This window comes from Crassostrea angulata, chromosome 2 (assembly GCF_025612915.1).
Source record: "Crassostrea angulata isolate pt1a10 chromosome 2, ASM2561291v2, whole genome shotgun sequence".
Taxonomy (NCBI): domain Eukaryota; kingdom Metazoa; phylum Mollusca; class Bivalvia; order Ostreida; family Ostreidae; genus Magallana; species Magallana angulata.
In genome coordinates, this window is record NC_069112.1 from 51,219,063 (window position 1) to 51,242,069 (window position 23,007).

At 34.0% G+C, this 23,007-nt stretch overlaps 1 protein-coding gene across 2 annotated transcripts; it reads left to right on the forward strand.

Annotated features, from left to right (window-relative positions):
* Nucleotides 1-772: 772 nt before the first annotated feature.
* On the forward strand, nt 773-14,924 carry LOC128173189 (multiple epidermal growth factor-like domains protein 10). 2 transcript variants are annotated; one of them, XM_052838912.1, is made up of 8 exons: nt 773-1,106; nt 1,628-1,696; nt 6,215-6,283; nt 7,604-8,131; nt 12,644-12,784; nt 13,884-13,998; nt 14,203-14,261; nt 14,362-14,924. In XM_052838912.1, the coding sequence occupies exons 2-8, from the start codon at nt 1,681-1,683 to the stop codon at nt 14,643-14,645; spliced, it is 1,212 nt and encodes a 403-aa protein (XP_052694872.1). In that variant the 5' UTR covers nt 773-1,106; nt 1,628-1,680; the 3' UTR covers nt 14,646-14,924. The 2 variants fall into 2 exon arrangements, with proteins under 2 accessions (XP_052694872.1, XP_052694871.1); XM_052838911.1 differs by having other exon boundaries at nt 777-1,106; nt 14,200-14,261; nt 14,362-14,920.
* Nucleotides 14,925-23,007: the final 8,083 nt, after the last annotated feature.

Genomic DNA, 23,007 nt, shown 5'->3' on the forward strand with positions numbered 1-23,007 from the left:
ATTACTTTATGTTATTCTCTGTCCCGAGTTTTTGCTTTCACCACTTTTTGCTTGATATTTCAATAATAGTAAATACCTTTGTGTTCAAACTACGTTCATCCACTAATATGAAAAATGTCCAGATTATCTGTTTTGAAACGCCCCCTCTACCGCTTCAGGTTTCAATACACATCCAAAAATTGAAAGTCTACGGAGATTTTGCATTGCATCAGCCATTAATAAGCCCGGATGATAATGTTAAAAAATTGCACGATGTATTCGGAGTGTATTCCGAATGGAGAAAAGATGTAAACATTTCCCATTACAAATCTCCGTAAGAAAATTGTTTTCGTTCTGAGTGAAACGGGATAATTGTTCAATGAAGATATCTTGGATATATTCCCTTTCACCGATTTCAATTGTATATCTTTCACAGGTATGTGTATTTTTATTAAAAATCATCAAAAATTGATGGAAGCAATAACTTGGGACAGACTATAATATAGTAACTGTAAAAAGTTCATAGTTTGATGCATACATGTAGTTTGATTTCTCTCTTTTTGATCTCACTATTTCTCTCTCTCTCTCTCTCTCTCTCTCTCTCTCTCTCTCTCTCTCTCTCTCTCTCTCTCTCTCTCTCTCTCTCTAAAAAAGCAAGTCACCGGTACCGATATTATTAAGCTATTAGTCTACGAAGTATTTTATTCAAAAATATACATATAAGCATATAAGTGAATATGGATTGAACAGCACCCAAAAATAGCCTACAATAGTTCTCTCCATCAGAGATTTAGCTATTTAAGATTATCTTAACCTTCTGTACCGAAAAATGAAAAGCTAGCGGATCCACACATCTACTTTATCTATCAACACGCATAGAACGTTAAATGAAAAAAAGAAACATGTTTTCAAAACTATTTTTGATGTATGGTACACAATATGAATAACAAATCCTGTTTTTACAAATTCCGTTCAATACAACTTCTCTTCAGGTTAAAAGCTCAGTCATCCAAATAATTTAAGCAATTAAGACAGATGATTAATCAAGCCACGGCTTTACGCTAAATTCTTCTTCTCTGTTGAATTTCTAATGATGTAACACCTGAGACTATCTACAGGAAGGTTAGGTAAGTAAAACAGGATTTAACTTCCTTTATTAAAAAGTAAACGTTCTATGATTATATGCTAGTATTCTAGATATGTTCCTATACATGTATGACTTTTGGTTACACCTTATAAATTTATATTATCTGTGCATATATATTGATTGGCAGTAGATATACAGTCTTTGCCAAAAGTCGACGAATGTCAGCCACGCCTCTCGCCCCGGATTTTGCTTTCAGATCTCTGTTGCATATATTATAACATTAATGCGTCTAATTTTGGAATTGGACAAATACGACTGGGTTGACACAATGAATAAGAACTTTGACAGATTGTGTGTGTGTGTGTGTGCGCGCGCGCGTGTGTGTGTGTGTGTGTGTGTGTGTGTGGGCGGATGGTCCATGCGTTCAAAAGATTGCTGTGGTGAAGTGTCAAACTAAACAACTAAAACAAACTAAGAAACAAACTAAACCCAACTTCTATGACCTTGAAGTTTGCATAATAAAACAAAGATTGATTAGTTCACATTTTACTTTCCTTATAGAGCAATAAAAACGATGTGCTGAGGGGTGAGAGTCCCAGGCAGATACTAGGAACATGGACCAGGCTAAAGGTAACTGTCTTATTTTGTTCAAAACGTACAGTAAGGTTAAGATTGTTATATTTCTAATTTAGTTTTGATAACCCAAATTGTAAAGATGAGGCATATCCACGAAGGTATTCATCACATATAAGATTCATCATTCTGATTTCCTCGCAAATCTGAAGAGACGAAGGAGTTTCATAATATTTTTTTGTACATATAAGAAACAAGTTTATTTATCTCAATTACTTCAATAACATAAAATCAACAAATCGTTCAAACTGCAAGCATAAATCAAATAATTTATCTAATCATTGAAAATGACGAGTTTGTAAATAGGCGCTTTACGCTAGGGAGGCTGTTATCAATCAGTTACATTTAAAATTGGATAAATTATGATGCCTCCCTCCTATTCCAGACAGAAGCAAAAACAATTTTTTTTTAAATTTAGAACCTGAATATCTTTTTATGGAGCTCTACATCTATAAAAATGTTACTTTTTCTTCATCGAGTCAGTTCAAATTTACAAACATTCGCTTTGTGCATGTCAACAAACATGACTATTCATATTTTCTGTTTTACCATTTGAGTGATTATTAAGCTCTACGAAAAAAAAAATAGAGACGAAAAAATTGATTCAAGGTCTGTTTCATCAATGCTTTTTATTTCGTCGAAATGGTGTATTAATCGCTCGGCAAGCCCAATAAATCTTCATGTTACCAATTTATGAATCATTATCCTTTAATCAAATATAACTAATGAATCAGAGATAGGCAAAATATACAAGGAACGTAATATTTTATTATTATCGGCCGCAGGAGCGTTATCATGGACGGCAGAAAGGGTAAAAAAGACGTTTATACAAAACGAATAGCAAATTTTTAAAAACATATTGCATAGGCGTCGGAACCAGCGGGGGGGGGGGGGGGGCTAGGGGGGAGGGGGCTTAGCCCCCCCCCCCCCCCACTTTTTTTTGCAAAGTTACACTTAACTATCAAAATTATAGCATCAGGGAGGGGCAAGACCTCCCCCCCCACACTTTTTATTGCAGCAAACGTGGTATTTCTAAAACATGAAGTACATTGTATCAGTACTTTAAGGTGCTGCCCTCACATTTCCGGTGAAATGTAATGAATTGAAAGGAAATATTAAGAGTGATAATGAAAATTGTAGCTATAGGTATACTACGCCCCCCCCCCCCCCCCCCACACACACACGAATTAGGAATTTCATGATTTTGGGAAATGCCATTTTTTTTTGCTTATCAAGATTTCTGATGATAAATCTAGCCCCCCCCCCCCCCCCCCACAACTTTCAATTAACTTCCGACGCCACTGCATACTAACATACAGACCAGCTTTAAAAAAACAAAACCAACATCCTCTAATGCAAATTAAACAGACGCCGATGCAGAACAAAAGATCATTGATGCAAAACCAACAGTCATGCACTGAATAAACGCTAGATGGCGTGCTAAGAGTCGTACCCTGAAAAATAAAAACCTTCCGGTCCCTTGACTTAAGAGAACGCTTTCATGCGCGGATCCACAATTTTTTTGTATGGAGAGGGGGAGGGGTTGAGTTGCCATAATTTTTGTGGTGGGGAGGGGGCATATGTCAAATAATTTTGCCTTCTAAATTTAAAAACTTTGATTTTTTCAGGGGGGGACTTTAGCTTATTTACATAACAAAGTTCTGCATTTCGTTTGTAATTTGAATTTTGACTACCAAAGTGTCGTTAAACTGCTGTAAACGAGTATGAATGCCTGGGACACTTATATGGAAAATCCAAGGAAAGTTAAAAGTTATTAAAGAATATGCCCGTATCAATTACTAGATTCAAATATCGTTTATAAATACCAGGGTTTTTTCGAGAATGATTATAAAAAAAACATCTGTTGTTCCTACTTTAAGAAACTGCTATAAACGAGTAAAGGGTGTTGCTAAAACGCGGAACGGAAAACGGAATGGAAAGCGGAACGGAATAGAATGAAATGTAGAAAATGTTATGTTATGTTGTTATATTATGTTATTTACCTGATAGATGTGTTACACAAGCTAAAAACGATATACTTTATGCAATTAATTTTAATTTATTTTTAATAATATCAAAACTGTTATACATATTTAAGTTTAAATTTATTTTGAAAATGTAAGATTTTCTCACAATTAACATTATATGCTTGACCATTAGTCCCAGTTTATCAAAGTAAACAACATATCCAGTTCTCTATTCGGATTGAGTTACAGTAATATACAATCACATAGGTAAACGAACACCGATATTAGAAGAATTCTGAGGTGACTTTGCAGGACCCCTAGAGCGTTAGTGATCCAATGAAATAATGCTGTTTTTAAATTAGCGAGACGATAAGGTTAGCAAACCGATGTTGCAGAAAAAACATCATGTTTGAATTTTTTAAAAATAAGTATAAAATCCCAAGCAAGTTTCGAAGTCATGAAAAATACAACAAAACGCTTCAACCAACTACCCTACACTATTTCTCCAAGAATATTACAAACAGGAAAATAATTTAAAGAAGTTATTTTAATAGCTTATTTAATCAAAATGAGCCTTTATTTCATTTTTCCGTTTCACACTTTATTAAGCAAATCGAATGCAATGATTTAGTTGATAAATATTCGTAAAAATGATATCAAATAGATAAGCAACCTTTTGTTTCAAATTGTATTTCTTTTAAATGTACATGTATTCTTCTTAAGGCCGTTAACGAGAAAACGTTTGTTATTAGAAATATCCAAATTAGATGATGCATACAATGGTGAATCTAAGGGGTGGGTGAATTAAAACTGTTTTTAATTCACATAGGCACCGTTTTTTAGGATGTGCCCCCCCCCCCCCCCCACTTTAAAAAAACTTATGCTACGTACCTGTATTGTGTAGTTTTTGAATGTAGGTCATTATGTTAACAATGATACAAGCAAAAAAATATAATAAGTGTTTATCGAATAAGTTATTTATTGCATAAGAACAGATTTTGTAAGTATTTCAGGTATTTACAAGTAATTCTTGTTACGATTTCTTCAAGGTACGTTTTTCTCTCGGAGAAAATGCATTCTAATCTGTGGGTATGTTTTCTCCTGGTGCTTTTTTGCACGCCATTTAGTGTTTATTCAGTGCACGACTGTTGGTTTTGCCTCAATGATTGTTTGTAGTCTGTTGATTTGGCAAAACAGGCTGTTGGTTTGGTTTAAGCTGGTCTAGATCTGTTTCTTATTTTAGTATGTTTAGAAAAAAAAATAGTTTTGCATAAACGTCTGTTTACCCTTTCCGCCGCCCATACGTTATTATCGTTCACGAAAAACACTTATAATTTCTAAAAGTCACGAAGAAAAGATATCAAAATTGTTTGACGTCTAGTTTAATTGATTTTTAGAAGAAATATTTCATATTTTCTTATTTTTCATATTTTAGATTGATACATTTAAAAGATTTTAGTGAAAGATTTTAGCTCACCTGAAAGCGGAAAGCTCAAATGAGCATTTCTGATCACAGTCTGTCGTCCGTCGTCCGTCTGTTGGTAAACTTTTCACATTTTCAACATCTTTTCCAGAAACACTCGGCAAATTTTAACCAAACTTGGCACAAAACACTCTTAGGCACAGGGAATTTCACAGTTGTGAAAATTAAGGACCACACCCTTTTTCAATGAGGAGATAATTAAGGAATATTAAAAAATTTTGAGAAATATTCAAAAATCTTCTTTTCAAGAAACTTGTGTGGAAGCATCCTCATGTAGTGTAGTTGTGAAAATCATGACCCTCGGGGGTAGGGTGGGGCCACAATTGGGGGTTGAATAAATAAATAACATAGGAGTATAAAGAGAAACCAATTGGTCCAAAAAGCTGAAACTTGTATATGGAAACATTCTCAGGTAGTGTATATTCAAAGTTGTGAAAGTCATGACCCCGATGGGGATTTACTTTTTTACATAGGAATATATAGCGAAATATCTTTTAAATTTTTTTCTCAGAAACTAATCAGCCAGGAAAGCTGAAACTTGTGTGGAAGCATCCCCATGTACTGTAGATTCAAAGTTGAGAAAATCAATGGGATGGGGCCACAATGGGAGTTTGAATTTTAGCATAAGAATATATATCTAGAGTAAATATTTAAAAAAAAAAACCCAATTGGCCAGAAAAGCTGAAACTTGTGTGGAAGCATCCTCAGGTAGGATAGATTCAAGTTTATTCAAATCATAATCCCCGGGGATAGGATGGGGTCACAACGTGGGGGGGGGGGGGGGTTAAATAGGAATACATTGAGTTAATGTTTAAAAATCTTCTTCTAAATTTGCCTAGATAATACAACAATTACTTATCAGGTGATACTCTACAATAGTTTACGGACACCAAAGGTGTAAGCAGTCACGCTGATGCAAGCGTTTTTTAGTTTATTGGCTAAAAGTTTTAATTTATAAGTATAGATATATAACCGAAATAGTTTTGAATTGGTTTTCAATAGCTTGCGGTCGATTTGATGTTTTGCATCAGAAATATTTTGTATGTGGCATATCTTTCGTTGTAGCTGCAGTGTGTGTATTTGTGGCTGTCGTGTCAAGACTCTCTACAGCACAGCTCACTACCAGTTCTACCGGTAAGAACAATCACCTAACAAGACAACGAGACTTGTACTATTATCAAACACTACATCTTAATTCTATCACAAGTTGATGTTATGTATATGAAATATTTTTCTCCGAAAGCATTTCAAGACTGTATTATGAGTAGAGTGAAAACGTAATTATTTTTAATACGTTTAAATTTGATCTCCACAGACCATGGAGGTACCCCCTACACAGATTTTGTTGGTACTGTAAAGGAATGCATCTGTGTTACCCTCATTATTATAAAATTCAAAATCACAAAAAGTACAACATCATTTTGATTCTTACTGGCACAGTATCATATTCTTCAATTATTTTTTATTTCTTGGGAGAGAAGATATTTTTTTAATTACCGCATCCTCCGTGTAACAATGTACGGTGTAATCGTATATAGAACCAACAAAACGCGAATATATATACCAGAATATTTCCATTATCAGTGTTTTGCCTGTGATAACACAGTATCGATTTTGGACTATACAGTTAAATAATTTCAAATGACGTTTAATTGGGTAGCAAGTGGGATTTGCTTTTTGATATTCAAATATTTAATCGTATTATTGCTGAAAATTATATAAGTAATAAAGTATCACTCTTTGAATATTATGAAGTGATAATTTCGGTCGGGGCATGATCAAATCTATCATAAAGCCCGAAGGGTTTTATTGGATTTGACAATTTTCTTTGACTTTGCATTATCAAATCTATCATAGAACCCTTTGGGCTTTACTGGATTTGATCACGCCCGGACGAAAATTATCACCTGTAACGGATTTGAGTTCTTTTTATTACGCGGCTGCTGTACTTGAGATTTGAAGAATAAATCAGTTTTCTCAGTTACAGATTTTAATCAATACTATTTACACTATTCCTTTCTTTTGAGTTTTCTCTATAGTGCGAACGCTTGTTACTGCGTATAAGTATAACTGCACTATAATCGTGTTCTCCCCCCAACTAAAATATAAATATTGTCAAGTCGAATTTAATATCGGTACTAAGCTTTATTATTAGGTATCGAAAGCCTTTTTCAGGCACTTAAGATTTACCTTATAGTCCTCGATCTTCACTCGTCGACTTCGACAAGATTCACTCACAGCGTTCTGTCTCTGCTGTATATACCCTATTGTCATGTAACAAAAGTCTTAGAGAACAGTACAGAGTTCAAAACAGGAAGTCATAAAACAAAAATTTAGGAAGCCGGAAGGGATATTTGATTTTCATTTACTACTTCCGCTTCAACTCAAAGAATAATTCCTTTTTCTTTAATTCGTTTAACCAGTGACGGACTTGATATTTTCCGCTCATTTCAGGGTGTGAAGAAGGAACATTCTTGCTGAATGGAAGATGTGAGAGCTGTAGCACCAACTGTAATCGAGGCGTCTGTGACGTCACAGACGGGCGGTGTTCGGACGGGTGTATACAAGGATTCTACGGCCAGACGTGTCAGCATCCCTGTCCAGACAACTGTTTATATGACCAGTGTAGCATTGACATGGGGTTTTGTAATCTTGGGTGTACACATGGTTTCTATGGCGACATGTGTGACCTAACCTGTAATGAACATTGCAATGAAAAGAAATGCATAAGAGACTCCGGCTACTGCAGCGCCGGTTGTGTTCCAGGATACTTCGGAGACAAGTGTGACTCGGCGTGCAACAGTCACTGTATCCAGACGTGTGAACGAACTTCCGGTGTCTGCGACGCATGCGTGGATGGTCATTACGGGGCAAACTGTACGGATACGTGTAGCACCGGATGTGGAACTCTCAAGTGTCGACAGGATAACGGGGAATGCTGGGACGGCTGTAAGACGGGATGGACTGGGCCTCAGTGCGCGGGTATGTGTTGTGTTTCGCTTATGTTCGATTTGCATATGTACCTTATTAATAATCAATTAATGATTTGATTTTTATAAATTTTTATACATGCATGTTATACATGTATATGTAAGTATAAAAATTATGCAAGTCATTTTCAGGTCAATTGGACCGAACCCCTTTTTTAACGTCACAATTCTATTACTAGTATTCTTTTTACTTGTTATCGGTACTATTTCAAAGGAATCCGATATTGGTATTGGGTTTGAAACTAACTACATATACATATGTAATATCGAGTGAATCGTTTACAGCTAAATCATGTTCACTGATCGATGTAGCCAAATTAGACTATAAGACCCTTAATGTTATACTATTACTATGTCCAAAGATATCCGCGATTTACATTTTGCTTAATTACTCGATATTTATAAATATCATAAGGTTCCAACAATGTTTATTCAAAAGCATGAAAAAATTCAAAGATTTTTCCTTTGAAACGCTCAACACACAACTAAATATAAAGGAGTCTACATGGATGTTGCATTGCAACAGACATATATGTACCCGGGCGATAACGTTGAAAAATTGTGCGAGGTATTCGGACTGACTTCCGGATGGAGAAAAGATGTGACAGTCATCATTCCCTATTATAAATCTCCTTAAAAAATCTGTTTTCGTTCCTGTAAAATTTTCCAAGTGAAAAATGACAATGTATCAATGAAAATATCTTGGATATTTTCCCTTTCATCGATTTTAATTGCACTTCTTTCACAGGATATGTGTATTTTTATTTAAGGTATCCGATCCATAATAGCCCCAGATTTAATGAATCTGGATGCATAACAGATAAATGTATATGTGGGCTTAATACTCACTATACTTTGACATAATTTTCGGATACCTTAAATTTTTTTAATTGTGCTGCATAAATATCTTGAGACAGACTATAAACAGGGAATGACTAACAACAGTTTATTGTCTAATAATGTCAATGGGGGATTTAATCTATATAATAGAATTTTTCTCGCATTTACAAGAAAATCGATTAAGATTTGCAACAATATTAATAGCAAGCGCATTTATATACACACACAAAAGCAAGAGTCACACTTTACTGACATATCGTCCAATTTTAAGCTTATTTTGCATGCATGTACAGTAAGTATAAGTAGTGAAGAAATAAAATATAAAGGTCATTTTGAACTATATAAATAGAATAAACAGAAAAATAAACAATTAAAACAAATTATGCAGATATTTCATATTGTCAAACCTTTAAGTTGGAAAATGTGATACATCCACAAACTGGGACCCGGGGCCCGGATACAACGTATGTAATTAGACTCAGATATATAATCAAATTTAAAAAAGACTTGAACCAGGAAATTATTTTTTAAAAAAGTCAGATAACAACACAGTTCAAATGAAAAATGATACTGTATTTACTGTTTACAAATTTGACCAAATTAAACACAAATTACATTTTACAGGCTGATCAATTCTATCCAAAAGTAAGGAACGATTTTAGGGGGAAGCAAGTCTATGTATTTTGAAATTTTTTTTAAAAAAACTCTCTCTCTCTCTCTCTCTCTCTCTCTCTCTCTCTCTCTCTCTTTCTCTCTCTCTCTCTTTCTCTCTCAATTTTTTTAAATGTTAGTTGATAACTGTCAAAATATCGCTAAGATGACAATGATGCATAGTACATGTATGTGTAATTCTTGCTGCGCTCGCCACAAAGGTAACACCGTACAACATATTATTGTTACATCCTCAGCTATTTTTCTCTTCTTATGATTCTGTAGGTATTTACTAGATTTTACATAATAACAGACAATTTTGGAATAACACATTTTGAGGCGAAATAACCAGTCAAATTGCCCAATTATTGCGAAAACTCTAAACACTTTCGAGGCAGTATCATTCTTTGAATTAAGAGATTTAATAAAATCCACTTACCATAACGTCTGAATTTCCATAGGGACAAAAATCAAACCAAAAAATCTTTTTCCAGATGAAGTCAACAAATTTGACTTTTTAGAGAAAAAGTTGATCACACGCCCTATGATAACTGATAAGGATTTGATAAGGATTTCATTAACAAGTGGGAAAAAAAACCAAAGCACTGCATTTAATTCACAACGTTAATAATGTCATGATGTTTAATAAACCGACCGCAGCGAGAGGCGGGCGAGGCTTAATGGTAACCCGCATATATATATATATATAAGAAAAATCAATGAAAAATAGAAGTTGAATTAAGGGTACTAAGGCCAAAAAATTTTCTTCTAGTTCATGGACGGCGCGCAAATGGTAACCTCTCGGGCCTTTCCGGCAGGCTAGGAAAAACACCTGAAATGTATATCCTAGGCATCCATGACAACCCCCCCCCCTTTTTTTTTTAAAAAACTTGCTATAAATACAACTGTTACACATTTTACGATGTATTGAGATGTAAGCTTGACTTCATTTAAGTCAATGATATACCGTAAAATATAACACAGAAGCGACTTATAAAGCTGTCTAGCCGATACTTATTTCAATGGGAAGCGACTCCATTTTGTATAGAATTCTAACATCCGGTAATGTTAATATATTCGAGGTGTTTTTCCGAGCTTGCTGTAAAGGCCCGAGAAGATGCGATTGGGACGCCGCCATATTGACCGCCATTTTGTTCGACAAAGTTAACTCATTCATTAAATGAGTGGGCTATTCTATGTTTATTGTCCATTAACTTTAGCAAAAACTTTCCAAGTTTTCAATGCAAAGTAAGTTGAATAAAAATAATTGATTATGCAAACCAAGGCACTGTTGATAACTTGTCATTAGACTTCTATGTTTTCTTTAATGACACTTTGGCAAACAATACTGAAAATTCAAATCTGTACTTTATTTATTTCTCGAGAAAATGAATAATCAGTAACAACAAGTTTTGTCAGGCGGCGCAATGTGCGACGTCGAAAATTTCCAGTTTTACGTTGTTGCTAAACCCTCCACAATGTTTACGATAACATTTTTATCTTCTTTTTTATATATTTTCTAAGTACAAACGATCTGTCGGCTCCAAACTTGCCATGTATTACCTGTTGTCTAACGTCCGTCTTACCGAAATGTGTCGTTCTGCATTTTGACGTCCATTGATATCGTTCGAGGTTTCTTTTTTTCACTTATTGTCATCATACTTGATCAAATATTTTCAATGTTGTTTTACTACTTATTCACAAAACACATTTCTAATCGATTTTGTTCATTTCATTTACTTCCAAAGGCGCTTAGGATTTATTTCATGGTCTTAACAAAATTGTATCAGTTACTGCTGCGCCGCCTTAAACGCTGACATCGTCATTTTATTACAAGTTAACTTTTCAACTTGTCACAAAACTATCTATAAAATATTTAAAAGTTTTGTTATAGCCAAAACATTTTCTGAGTAAATAATAGAATTATTATCAAATATCAATGTATGTTTTATTTGAATTTTTTCATTCAAAAAATACTTTTCCACGCAATTTTCTTTTCATTATGTTGATTTTAACTTTTTTTTTACATTGCGCCGCATGTCGAATTTCTGATCTAACGTGCATTCATTTTACTAATTTAATCTCAAACAATATTTGATTTTAAAACATTATTTGAATGCAAATTTCTTGAACCCTTTATGGCACTTTCATCTTCCTTTGTCTTCGATTAACTGAATAACGCCACTTGTCTACGCTATTTTGGAACAACCCTCGTATGTAGGTATATGAAAATACAGTGTCAATAACTAAAGCTCATATTTCAAAAATTAATATTGTTCTTTAATAAATTAATCACGGCTCCGATCGATCTCTTAGTCCGTACGACCGAAAAAAAAAAACTCGGTCGGCGATCATTACGGATCTATTTCGAGACAGACAGAACGCTATGTTTTATGAGGTTTTTAAATATTAAACGTAACACAATACTGTAGTGGCTATAAAACTTTTAGATTGTCGAGAAATTCATTTGTTTTGAATCCATCAAATCGTCTGTGTCAGTAATATACTGAAATTTAAGATACTAGTAAACCCTAGCTCAAATACATCTATTTACATATTGTAGAAGTTTGAAATTAAAATGAAATGAAGAATAACCATCAGTAACAGTTAGAAATCAAACGGAGAAAATAATGGAAAAAAAATGAAAATGGAACAAAAGTAGGAAACAGTAGTAAATAAATACAGATTTACCATTGCAGTGTTATTAAAATTAGACTGGGACACCACCCGCTTCTGTACCGTACGCTACATGTATATACTCGCAGGGTTTCGTTGAGCAGTAATTTTACAAGTCTAACCTTAATCAGATTTTAAAATACTATTGAAACATAAATTATTCTCGCAGTTACATATAATTGTTAAACGTATAAGATGAATATCCCTTGAATAAAAAAAAACCCTCAAACGTTATTTACTCTTGTTCTATGTAATAGATAAATGGATGGAGATTTTTTATTTTTGCCATCATATTAAAAACAATAAAATGAGAATGATATTTTATGATTATGAATAGCCTGCTCAGACGGTTTCTATGACATCAACTGCACCAGTCGCTGCAACAAAAATTGTCTGAATGAACTTCAGTGTGATGCCGTAAATGGGACATGTTTGACCGGATGTAAACCTGGCTTCCGGGGAGAGGAGTGTTCGATAGGTACGTGTGCGCGTTGAATTAATCATCCAGAAATTTTTGAAGTGTAATAAATGGACGACAAACCTAATGTGCGCATGCAGTTGCTATATTTTCGATTTAAGGTAGTACGAAACACCCCTGAAATTATTTATTTGAAATATTTTCTGAAATACACAAAATAATGACTTAATATAATGTAAAAATTAATTTCAGTCCATTATCTTAAGAAAAAGATAAATCATACCCATCAATTACTCACGGCCAAATAAATTTAGGTTACAACGTATTTCAATAATTTTGAAACATACATTTGGATGGCACCGTGTTCATAACTATGATTTTTGTGCAATTTAGCCTTATCCCATTTAAAAATGCGTAACTTGTGTTCTTTCTGTCGAACAAATTTCAAGGTCATATGAACAGGTCAAAGGCCAAATATGATGACGTCATCTAGGATTTTTATCAATTTATACCTCCGTCAAACATACTTAAACCTTGATTAATCTAAAACCAATGGTTAAATTTTCTTTATTTTGATATATTTTAATTACAGGGTCATGCCAATCATACTGTTAAATTTAATTCAAATTTGAATGATACATTTTCTTTTTAGCTACCGTTAAGTGCTGCAAATTTTCGTCTTAAATGAGTATTCACAAGCACTAGGTTTACATTATATTGCATGAGAAATTATCTTAAGTTACCAGTTAGAATTTATTTCAGTATTTTTAAGTAACAAGAAGGTCTCCTGTTTAAATAGCAGCACAAATATTTGTAATATCTTGAAAAATAACTTAATGGCATAGAAAATTATAACAATGACTATTTCATTTTACACTCCACCGATAGGAGATTCCAGTGGTAGATTTGGGGCAATGTGGGCAAAAGCTGTGAGGTCGGATTTTTTTTTCAAATTTTACGTATTAAATGATTTCATTCCAAAGAAAAAAATTTAAGAAATATTGAATGATAGGAAAAATTTAGCTTATCTGTTTTGTACTACCTTAAATTATCAATAATTCTGTAAGGGAATATATATATAGACACACACACACAATAAAGTTTTCGGTGACTAGCGCGCGTAATGACGTCAGTTCACGCTGATGGTTTCTTCTTCCAGAGGTGGTTCTGAAGGAAGAGGGTGGGGATATCCCGACCATCGTGGGGGCCGTGGTGGTGGGCGTTCTGTTCATCATCCTCTTGATCCTCGTCCTGATCCTCGTTCTCATCAAAAGGTACAGTACCGAGGCTCTCATCAGCTTTAGTGTAAATGTGGACATAATAAATAGTTTATGTGTAAAATATTTGGGAAAGATCGATTTTTAATTTTTAAAATCTTCTTTTGCCAGCAATACAGTACATGTATGTCGTAGATTGGGCATCAAAGGTTTAATTAAACATGCAGTTAACATATATTGTTTTTTGTATCTCCATAGAAGAAGAAGGAAACGAAACAAGGACTTTCGTAACCGCGAATTCGGGAATGAGAGTAAAAGTCGTACGTAATAAATGCTTTTAAACCAACAAAAAAAAACCAAACTCTTTTTGACACAAGTTTAGAACAGTATGATGTATGATGGATGTTTTTATTGCTTCAGAAATCTCACGCATGGACGTTCAGACGGATAAAGTTCTAATGTGGAATGATAAGGCTGGCGACAGCGGCGTGACACCGGCCGGCGAGGGTGACCAGGTATATGAGAACACCGACACACAGAAGGCGGACCCAAAACTGGAGGGAGGTTCTGATCAGGACTCACTAAATACAGACGAGGAGGCCCCAGATCCAGCAGAGGGAGATAACTCTGGCCAAGTTGAGAGTTCAGTAAACAATGAAGCCTCCATAACGACAGAGGTCGGGAAATCTGACAAGGAAACTTAAATTGACAACAGTGGGTCAATCTGACACGGAAATAGATTACGGCCACCCATCACTGAAAGACAGCTTAAGGCGCTTTACATATTTTTGTAAAAAAAAATAATTTTGATCATGCTCATCACTTCTTGAATTTTCTGATTAAATTGATTCCTTCTCGTTGTAATTAATTCCATGTTGTCAAATTAACCAATATCCTCAAAACCAGTACCACATACACATGTATGTATAAAATTAAACTAGGAGTCGTTTTTGTATTCTTGACAACTCCTCTGTTTCCATTCATAATCAGCAGTATGGATCATCAGTTCACAGGGGCTTGAGGACAGGATCGACCCCCCCCCCCCCCAAGATTATAGACCCCGGGACTTATATTTTTCTGGTTTATTAAATAATCCTTTTATGACACATCTCTAATCTATTTTATACATTCATTGCCCAAAATTACCAAATACTTGTATTATATGTACAGAGGGTCTGATCTTTTTTTTAAATGTTTGTTTTATGTAATTTTGGGCAATGAATGAATAAATTAGATTAGAAATATGTCATAAAAGGATAATTTAATAATAAAATAAGAAAAATAAAGTCCCGGGGGTCTATATATTTGGGCGGGGGGGGGGGGGGGGGCTCAATCCTGTCCTCAAGCACTTGTGCATCAGTTTGCCTTTTAAAAGCAACGAAAATAATGCTATTTTTTCAACTGGAATAAGTGATACTCAGCATTTCATTTGAAAGTACATTTATATAAGCACGCGTTCGGTACAAATGTATGACATGTTCAGAAATATTAAACTGTAGCTTGATGTAGTATATACCACTTATAAAGAGAGTTAACTGTTAGCATAACGTAGTGTATGTCATGTGTACTGTTTAAACAAAATGTAAACTACGTGAATATGATCATCGCGGAGAATCACAAATAATTTCTTCATTTGAATAAAAATGGAAACGTGCTAAACTAGTGCGTGCGTATCAAATAATTTCTGATGGTAAAAATGCAGACCGAATTAAACAATCATTTCTCATTGGCAGATTAAAGGTAATGAATGAGAAATATTTTAATTTTGAGAATACTTGTTTCCAATTATGCTTGAAAATGAAATTTCTACTGCGGAGAACAATGTGACCCACAGGGGACGGATCGCTGAGAAAGTGGTAATGTGGCTCATAAATACTAAGTCACAGACAAAACAAGCTAATGGTTAATGTGCATAGTGATCTGAAAATTTACAAATGTTTACATAACTAGTCATTCGGGTCAACAAAGAGTTTAATTGCATGAATTGAGCAATGTCAACGATGTTTAAATTTCCTGATCTAACCTTTAAAAGGGAAAACGCACTGGTTTCTTTGATAAAAAATAATAATAACTGTTGGTAAAAGAATTAAGTTAATTTTGATTCTTTATGTATTTAAAACTTGTAATTGAAAGATTTTTTTTTCAACTGATGTGTTATTATATAAATAGTGCCTGTTTGGGAGGGTAACAGTTCGTAATGTTACACGTTGCTAAGTGTATTGCTAACGCTGAGGGTAATAGAACAGATTATGAACTGCGTCTAAACCAATCAGATTTCAGTTTTTAACATGAAAGTATAACAATAAAAGATATGTTTATAGAGAAGGGAAAAACTTAGTATGAGTGTAATTTTCTTGTACATAAACTAACTGCTCTCTCTCTCTCTCTCTCTCTCCTCTCTCTCTCTCACAACGATATGACACAAATACAATTTTTACAAAAAATTACTAATAGAGAATATTTTACAGATAAAAAAGAAGTATTATTTTTCATGTCATTTTGGTCAAACTTTGTCAATTGTACATGAAATATTAAATAATATTTTGATTTAACATATTCTGTTTGCCTGATAAAACATAATTGTTACTGCAAAAACTAAAAATAATGGCAGAAATAGCTTTGGTTTAGTCAGTGTATTATAATTTCTTTAATGATAAAATAGCCAATGCAAAAATAGGCTTTATTTAATTTGATGAAATGCTGAGCACCTGTTTTAATGTATTTAAGTCTGCTTATAAATAACGAATTTATTCTATTAATTAACAAATTGACGAAATCATGACGGAAATGTCGACTGCATTATATCACAGGTTTAAATAAAGCAGCTGCTTAACTTACATAGAAGTCTAGTCGACAGTGAGAAGTTTCCGTATTCCATTGCATTTTCGAAGGTGGGACAGCATTTATACACAAATTGCGATTTCAAACTAAACTGATTCTTACTGAAGACTGGATTAATATTAAAATTTACTCGTGATGCAAAGAAAATGTTTTGAAGATTTTTACTTGAAAATAGTGTAAAATCAACGAATTAAATAAAAATTCAAAGCATGCGTATGTTTGTGAGGACATACCGCGCGAGCCGTGTGCTGCTGGCGGCCTGTGTCTGTACCGCCGTCTGCTTCCTGCTCTACACTGACCTGTCTGCTGACGGACAGGCAGACGACACGTTCTCCGGGACGACCGCAGACCCAGACCAGTCAGACTGGACAGGTATAGACTCAAGTGAAGTGGAGGACCTCGATTTTCTCAAGTTTTTACGTGCATCGAAACAAGGGAATCAAGTGATGGACTCGCGGGCAGACAGAAACCAGACGTATATGTTCCGTTATGACATTGTTTTGATATGAAACAGTTTCAAACAATAAGTGACTTAATTTAATGTAGAGAGAATATGTTCATGAAAATCTGGTCCAGACCGGTTCGTTGTCTGCTGGTTGGATTTTGTGAGGATTAAGTCTGTGATATCCATGCATTGATCAATGCCTTAATTCATTGTTTTCATTGGACTAGTTTTTCTTATTCATTAAATATTAAGGTAATTGTGGAATAATATTCAATATGTTAGACCAATGTAATAATGATTTCTTTTTTGTAAAATCGATTTAACGAGCCTTTTACATATGAAGAAACGTTTTTTCTCTCAGACTCGCATGTTCGCACGTTCTTAATTAAGAATAAAAATGGTAAGAATAAAGTTTACACGGTACTTGTAGTAACATTTCTACACGCGAGAGTAATTATACATGTGCGATTTCCCTTTCACAGAGTATTTTGTTGTTACAGTCCACCGTAATCCACTTCACACAAGAAAAATTTAAAAAAAAACCCCAAAAAAAATGCAAAAGAAAAGAACTATATATGCTATCAGTCAAATTTGGCCCCCAAAATTCGCTATTTTTAAAATGATTCAGGTACATTAACTTGTTGTGTTATTTTAAAAAAGAGTTGACATAAAATATGTTTTTCAACTATTTATTTGATTTATATGCACTCACTGGCAGTATATGACATCAGAAGTGACGCTATTTTTATAATTCAATCAAAATCAACCAAAATTTGACATTTTTCTTATCTTTTTTCGAATTGGAAATATAGACTCTTTGAACAAGAACGAACTTTTTGTCACTTATAAGTATTGTAAAGATACATCTTTGGTGAAAATATTTTGTTTGTTCAAGCAGTCGCTCAATGTTTCCTTTAAGAAAAACTGCCTCAAAACAAGCCGTTTTATGCTAAAAATGAGAAAATGGCGGGAAAAGGTCAACTTTATAATGTCATATTTTTAATTTGTGGGCACTAAAATCAAAATGAAAATTATGAAAAAACTTCAAATGTATATTTGTACAAATAAAACAAAGAATTACAGTAAAATGACAATGTTCATTTTAGGGGGCTATTTAGGCTCAAACCATATATGATATAGTCCTTTAGTACATTTTTAATCAAATTTGGGTAGGTTTAAGATACATCAATCAAATGGGGATTTTTATTTTCAAAGGTGTCCTATATTATGTACAGTGAATCAAACTTTTATACTTGATGATAACTTTTTATTGGTTTCTACTTTCCATAAAATCTACAATTAACATGAACTGAAGAGGCCAATTAGTTCTGTGTGTGCATGCTATATTTAATTGATTTAATGAAGATAACGAATTACGGGGCTTGAACTCACGGCCTATGGAACCCACTCTCCTACCAGTGAGTGGCCATCGCTCTTTTTTTAAAAATCTTTTATTGATATTCAACATTATACATACTGTACATATCAATTCCTAAAAACAGCAATGTCTAATAAAATGGATTTCTACAAAAGGACAAGTATTAATAAATGAATATCAACACACCCTCCATTTCTTTAACTAGAGAATTTCTGTATAAAAATAATTTGGAGAAAATATTTCTTCTGTTTTCCTTGATACACAATTGATCTTATCACTCTAAACAAGACAAAAACCTTGCTTTCGATGACGAACGGACCCTACAGCGATGGCCGCGCACTACACGGTCGTCTGAGATACATTGTACAGGTGGAATACAGTTAACGACAATATAAGAGGATCTTAACGATACATATTGCATAGATATATACATATATAATGAGCACTGTGGCAACGCACTTTGAAAAAATTACGCACTTTGAAATTTTTTTTTCAAAGTGCGTTAAATTTGGGACCAAATCAAGGTACTTTGAAAAAAAAATTCAAAGTGCGTTAGATTTGGGACCAACTTAACCCACTTTGAAAATTTTTTCAAAGTGCGTAAGGAGGGTTCATCAACATTTTTTAGTGTCGAGACACATGACTACGGAAGCTTATTGAGGCCAGTTCAGTAAATAAATCAATTTATATTGCGTTAAATCGCAATAGTTAGTGTTTTGATGCAATCTTTAGCGTTTATTCGCAATGTATTTTGCGTTTAAACGCAAAAGATCGCGATAAAACGCAAAAAGTTATGCGATAAAGTGGATTGCGCTTAAACGCAAAGTTTAGCGTTTAATCGCAAAGTATTGCGTTTAATCACAAAATTATTGCATTTAAACGCAAAAAATATTGCATTTAAACGCAAAGTTATTATTGTGTTTTAATGCAAAAGTTTTTGCGATTAAACGCAATAATTTTGCGATTAAACGCAATTAATGGAGGCATGTCTATTCGTGTGACAAATTGAAACAAATGGAACTTGCACAAACAGTTACATTGATGGCTATACTATGAAAATTTATTGTCTCCAAGATATTACCAAATTGAAAAGGTGATATCACCTTTTCAAGAAGTGAAATCATCTATTTGCATAGGTGATTTCATCCATGGAAACTCAAAGAGTGATACATGTATCATTTCTTTTTTCAAATATGTGATATCCCTTGTTCAAATCACAAGATTAATAGGCGATTGATAGGTGATAAAACCTTTTATTAGAAATGCTATCACTTATTGAATAGGTGATATCACTAATAAATCAGTGATATAACAATTACAATAAATGCCAAATCAGTCCGTCATATTGAATAAACATTTTCACTTTCATTTGACAATGCTATACTTTATATAAGCATTATGGATGGCAGTTATACAGTGTATGTGCGGACTATTTGATTTTATTGAATAATTAAGATTCGATTTATAAGAAACAATATGAACAAGAGGCTCAGGGGCCACATCGCTCACCTGAGCAACTTGCTAGGTAGAAGCCAAAATGAGTTCAGTATTGAAGTGAGTGCAGGGGAAGGAGGGTTTGTACAAACTTAAATCTATACTTCCTACCGATGCTTTTAACTTAACAATATCTATGTATTTCTATGTACCGTAAAAGGTTGATCACCCATAGTAGCCCCATTCCATTCCCGGGGATCATGATTCAAATTTTACTAGACAAAATGCTATCTGCACTCCTTAAAGTAGCTGCCTGCATATTGATTCAATTGTAATTGGGTAGGAGAAAAATGCAGCTGACCAGACTGGGATTTGAACCTAGGATCTTTGAATCTGCAGTCAGCTGGTCTATAGAGCTATCTGGCCACCGGTGAGTGAACTTGGCAGAGTGCCACATTACTCTGTTCTTAAAGGTTCTTGATTCGTCAATCCAGATGCTATTCCAATGTACCTGACCATTGGCCATCCAACCCAGTTGACCAGTACGCAACTAATCACAGATGTGCTGCTTAAATGCAGCAGATTTCAACGACTTTTACATGTATATACCAAGGTTAAAATCTCCCTCTCAATGAGAATGTGGTTCCTGACTTGGGCAATACATTATTGATAATGAACACCTCATGCTCCTTATAAATCAAATAGCCGGTAGTTGAATGATAATTGTTGTAATGTAATCATAATTTTGATGTAAACCTAAACTTCTAGCCTGTTAGCAATTTAATGGCAATTTCAGTTAAGTGTGAAGTTTTGCATTATGTCACAATCTTTTTCATGCAATTCAGCCGACACTGTGCTCTTGGTCAACTCATATTATCAACATTGACACTGAAATAGTCTGTTGCACGAGCAACCAATCAGGGATTAGAAGAAACTTCCATTCGTCAAGCTTGCGGTTATGAGGCGTGTACTATTTTAATTTTTTTTTTACAAAATGTACTCGGAGAAATGTAGCAACAACATGACATAACCATATCAACAAAAACAGACTTTCATATTTACAAAAGTTATTTCCCTTTGTGGAGACTATCCAGAGTCAACCGGCGTAAGGCATTTTCCCTCTATAACCTTACCAACTTTATAGGTCAGTATCTTAGTAATTAAATCTGTATGAGAATATGTTCATACTGTACATGTTACCCCATACTCTGGCAACACAGGTACAGATCGAAATTGTCCGATAACCTTTGAAAATTAAAAATATTAACAAGTAATTTACAAAGGACAGAGACAGTGGGAAAAGGAGCGTTACGCTGATAACGGGAGCTAACTCTTAGAAATGTAAAATTCGTCTATTTTTATATTATGCAATGACAAACTATAACGCTTCCTTCTACTAAGTAAATTTTAAAAATAGATCATCTTCCCAATCTTCTTTAACACTAGTAAAATGTAGCAGTATCTAAATGGACTTGTTTTTCTCCGTGTGACTTTTCTCCGAGAGACTTCAATTGCGCAGTATGATCGCTCCTAAACACTGCATAATAACAAATTAATCCTGCATGAACAAATATACGCAAGGTTGTAATTATTCAGCTAAATCCTTTACTCTTCAAACCTTACAGAATGAAAACAACAATCAGCAATGAATACTTTTGTTTCAGATCCGTGTAAACTCTAAACTTCAGTTACTTCTTCACCGTCCACATCAAAAATGTCTGAAGTGAGCCTCGTTTTTATTTATTTGGTACACGGCGCCCGATCGAAAAAAAAAATAAACAAAGGTAAACCTAATCTGTTGATATCATTTCGTACGGCCACAAACTAGACAAAATTGAATGCGCACTACATAAAATTGCTTGCATTTAAATGTAACTAATCACAGCTCTGTTGCTTATGGGATCTGGAGAAGAATATTTTTAAATTTTAAAGGTTTTCTGATGTATTCTTATGTAAAACTAGACTTTGACCCGTGCGTGCACGGGTTGACATTGCATATCGGACATTTACAAAATAGGTACATCGACACACCTTATTATTGACATTTACATTACAAAGCTTTTAGCCTACAATACTGCTATTAATTTTACTACACTTTCCTTAGTTTGAATAATCCTAACTGTGTCTTGGGAAAGGCCCTCACCACAGTTAGAATGCCTCCTTTATACCCGTAATGTAGCAGAAAATTGCAGAATCGCTTTTGGAGAAAGTTAATGAAGTTGCCTTGAAAATAACAGTCAAGTTCATCAGAACAAACCTTTTTGAGACTGCAAATACCTTTCAACTAAAAATTTTAATCCATAGAATGGAAGAATTCAACACCTTTTCACCAACGTACACGTATTTTCTTTTAAAAATGGGTCCGCACGATTATCATAAAACATATTCTATCTTCACTCTTCTAACAAATATAATGCAACTTTTTTGCATGTAATAAAATATTTTTTGTCATCACGAAGACAAAAGTAAGTACTTAGTTAAAATGTATATTTGTTATTTTATACTTTCTCTCATAAGAAATCATTAATTAAATATATATGAACAGAATATATAGCAAAAGGCCAATGAAAATTTACCCGTATTTGTATTATCATTTCTGAGTTTATTCATGCAGATGAGATATTGTGGAAATATAAACTAAAGATCCCGTTAGCGTGAATGTATTGCGCAAGCGCAAGATTGTAAAATCCAAAAACTCCAGGTGATATCCGGGATGTTTTGAGGAATTTTCGTTGGTTATTAATTAGCGAAGCTTAACTTAGAAAAAATGAAAACAAATTGGTAATCTTCAAGTACCGATGATGTTTAAAATGTGTAAAACAAATGACAGTATTCTTCCGATTTCTCGGTATTAAAGACCAAAAATTCGAGTCTATTAGTTGAATATAGTAGTATAGATTTACTCATCCATTACAGCCCCACCCTTGCCCCAGGGGTCATGATTTGAACAAACTTGAATCTACACCAC

Excerpts from the sequence above, each read along its gene's own strand:
- LOC128173189 (XM_052838911.1), top strand. Across the intron at positions 8,132-12,643 it reads GACTGGGCCTCAGTGCGCGG|CCTGCTCAGACGGTTTCTAT; the intron begins GTATGTGTTGTG and ends GATTATGAATAG. Across the intron at positions 12,785-13,883 it reads GGGAGAGGAGTGTTCGATAG|AGGTGGTTCTGAAGGAAGAG; the intron begins GTACGTGTGCGC and ends TTCTTCTTCCAG.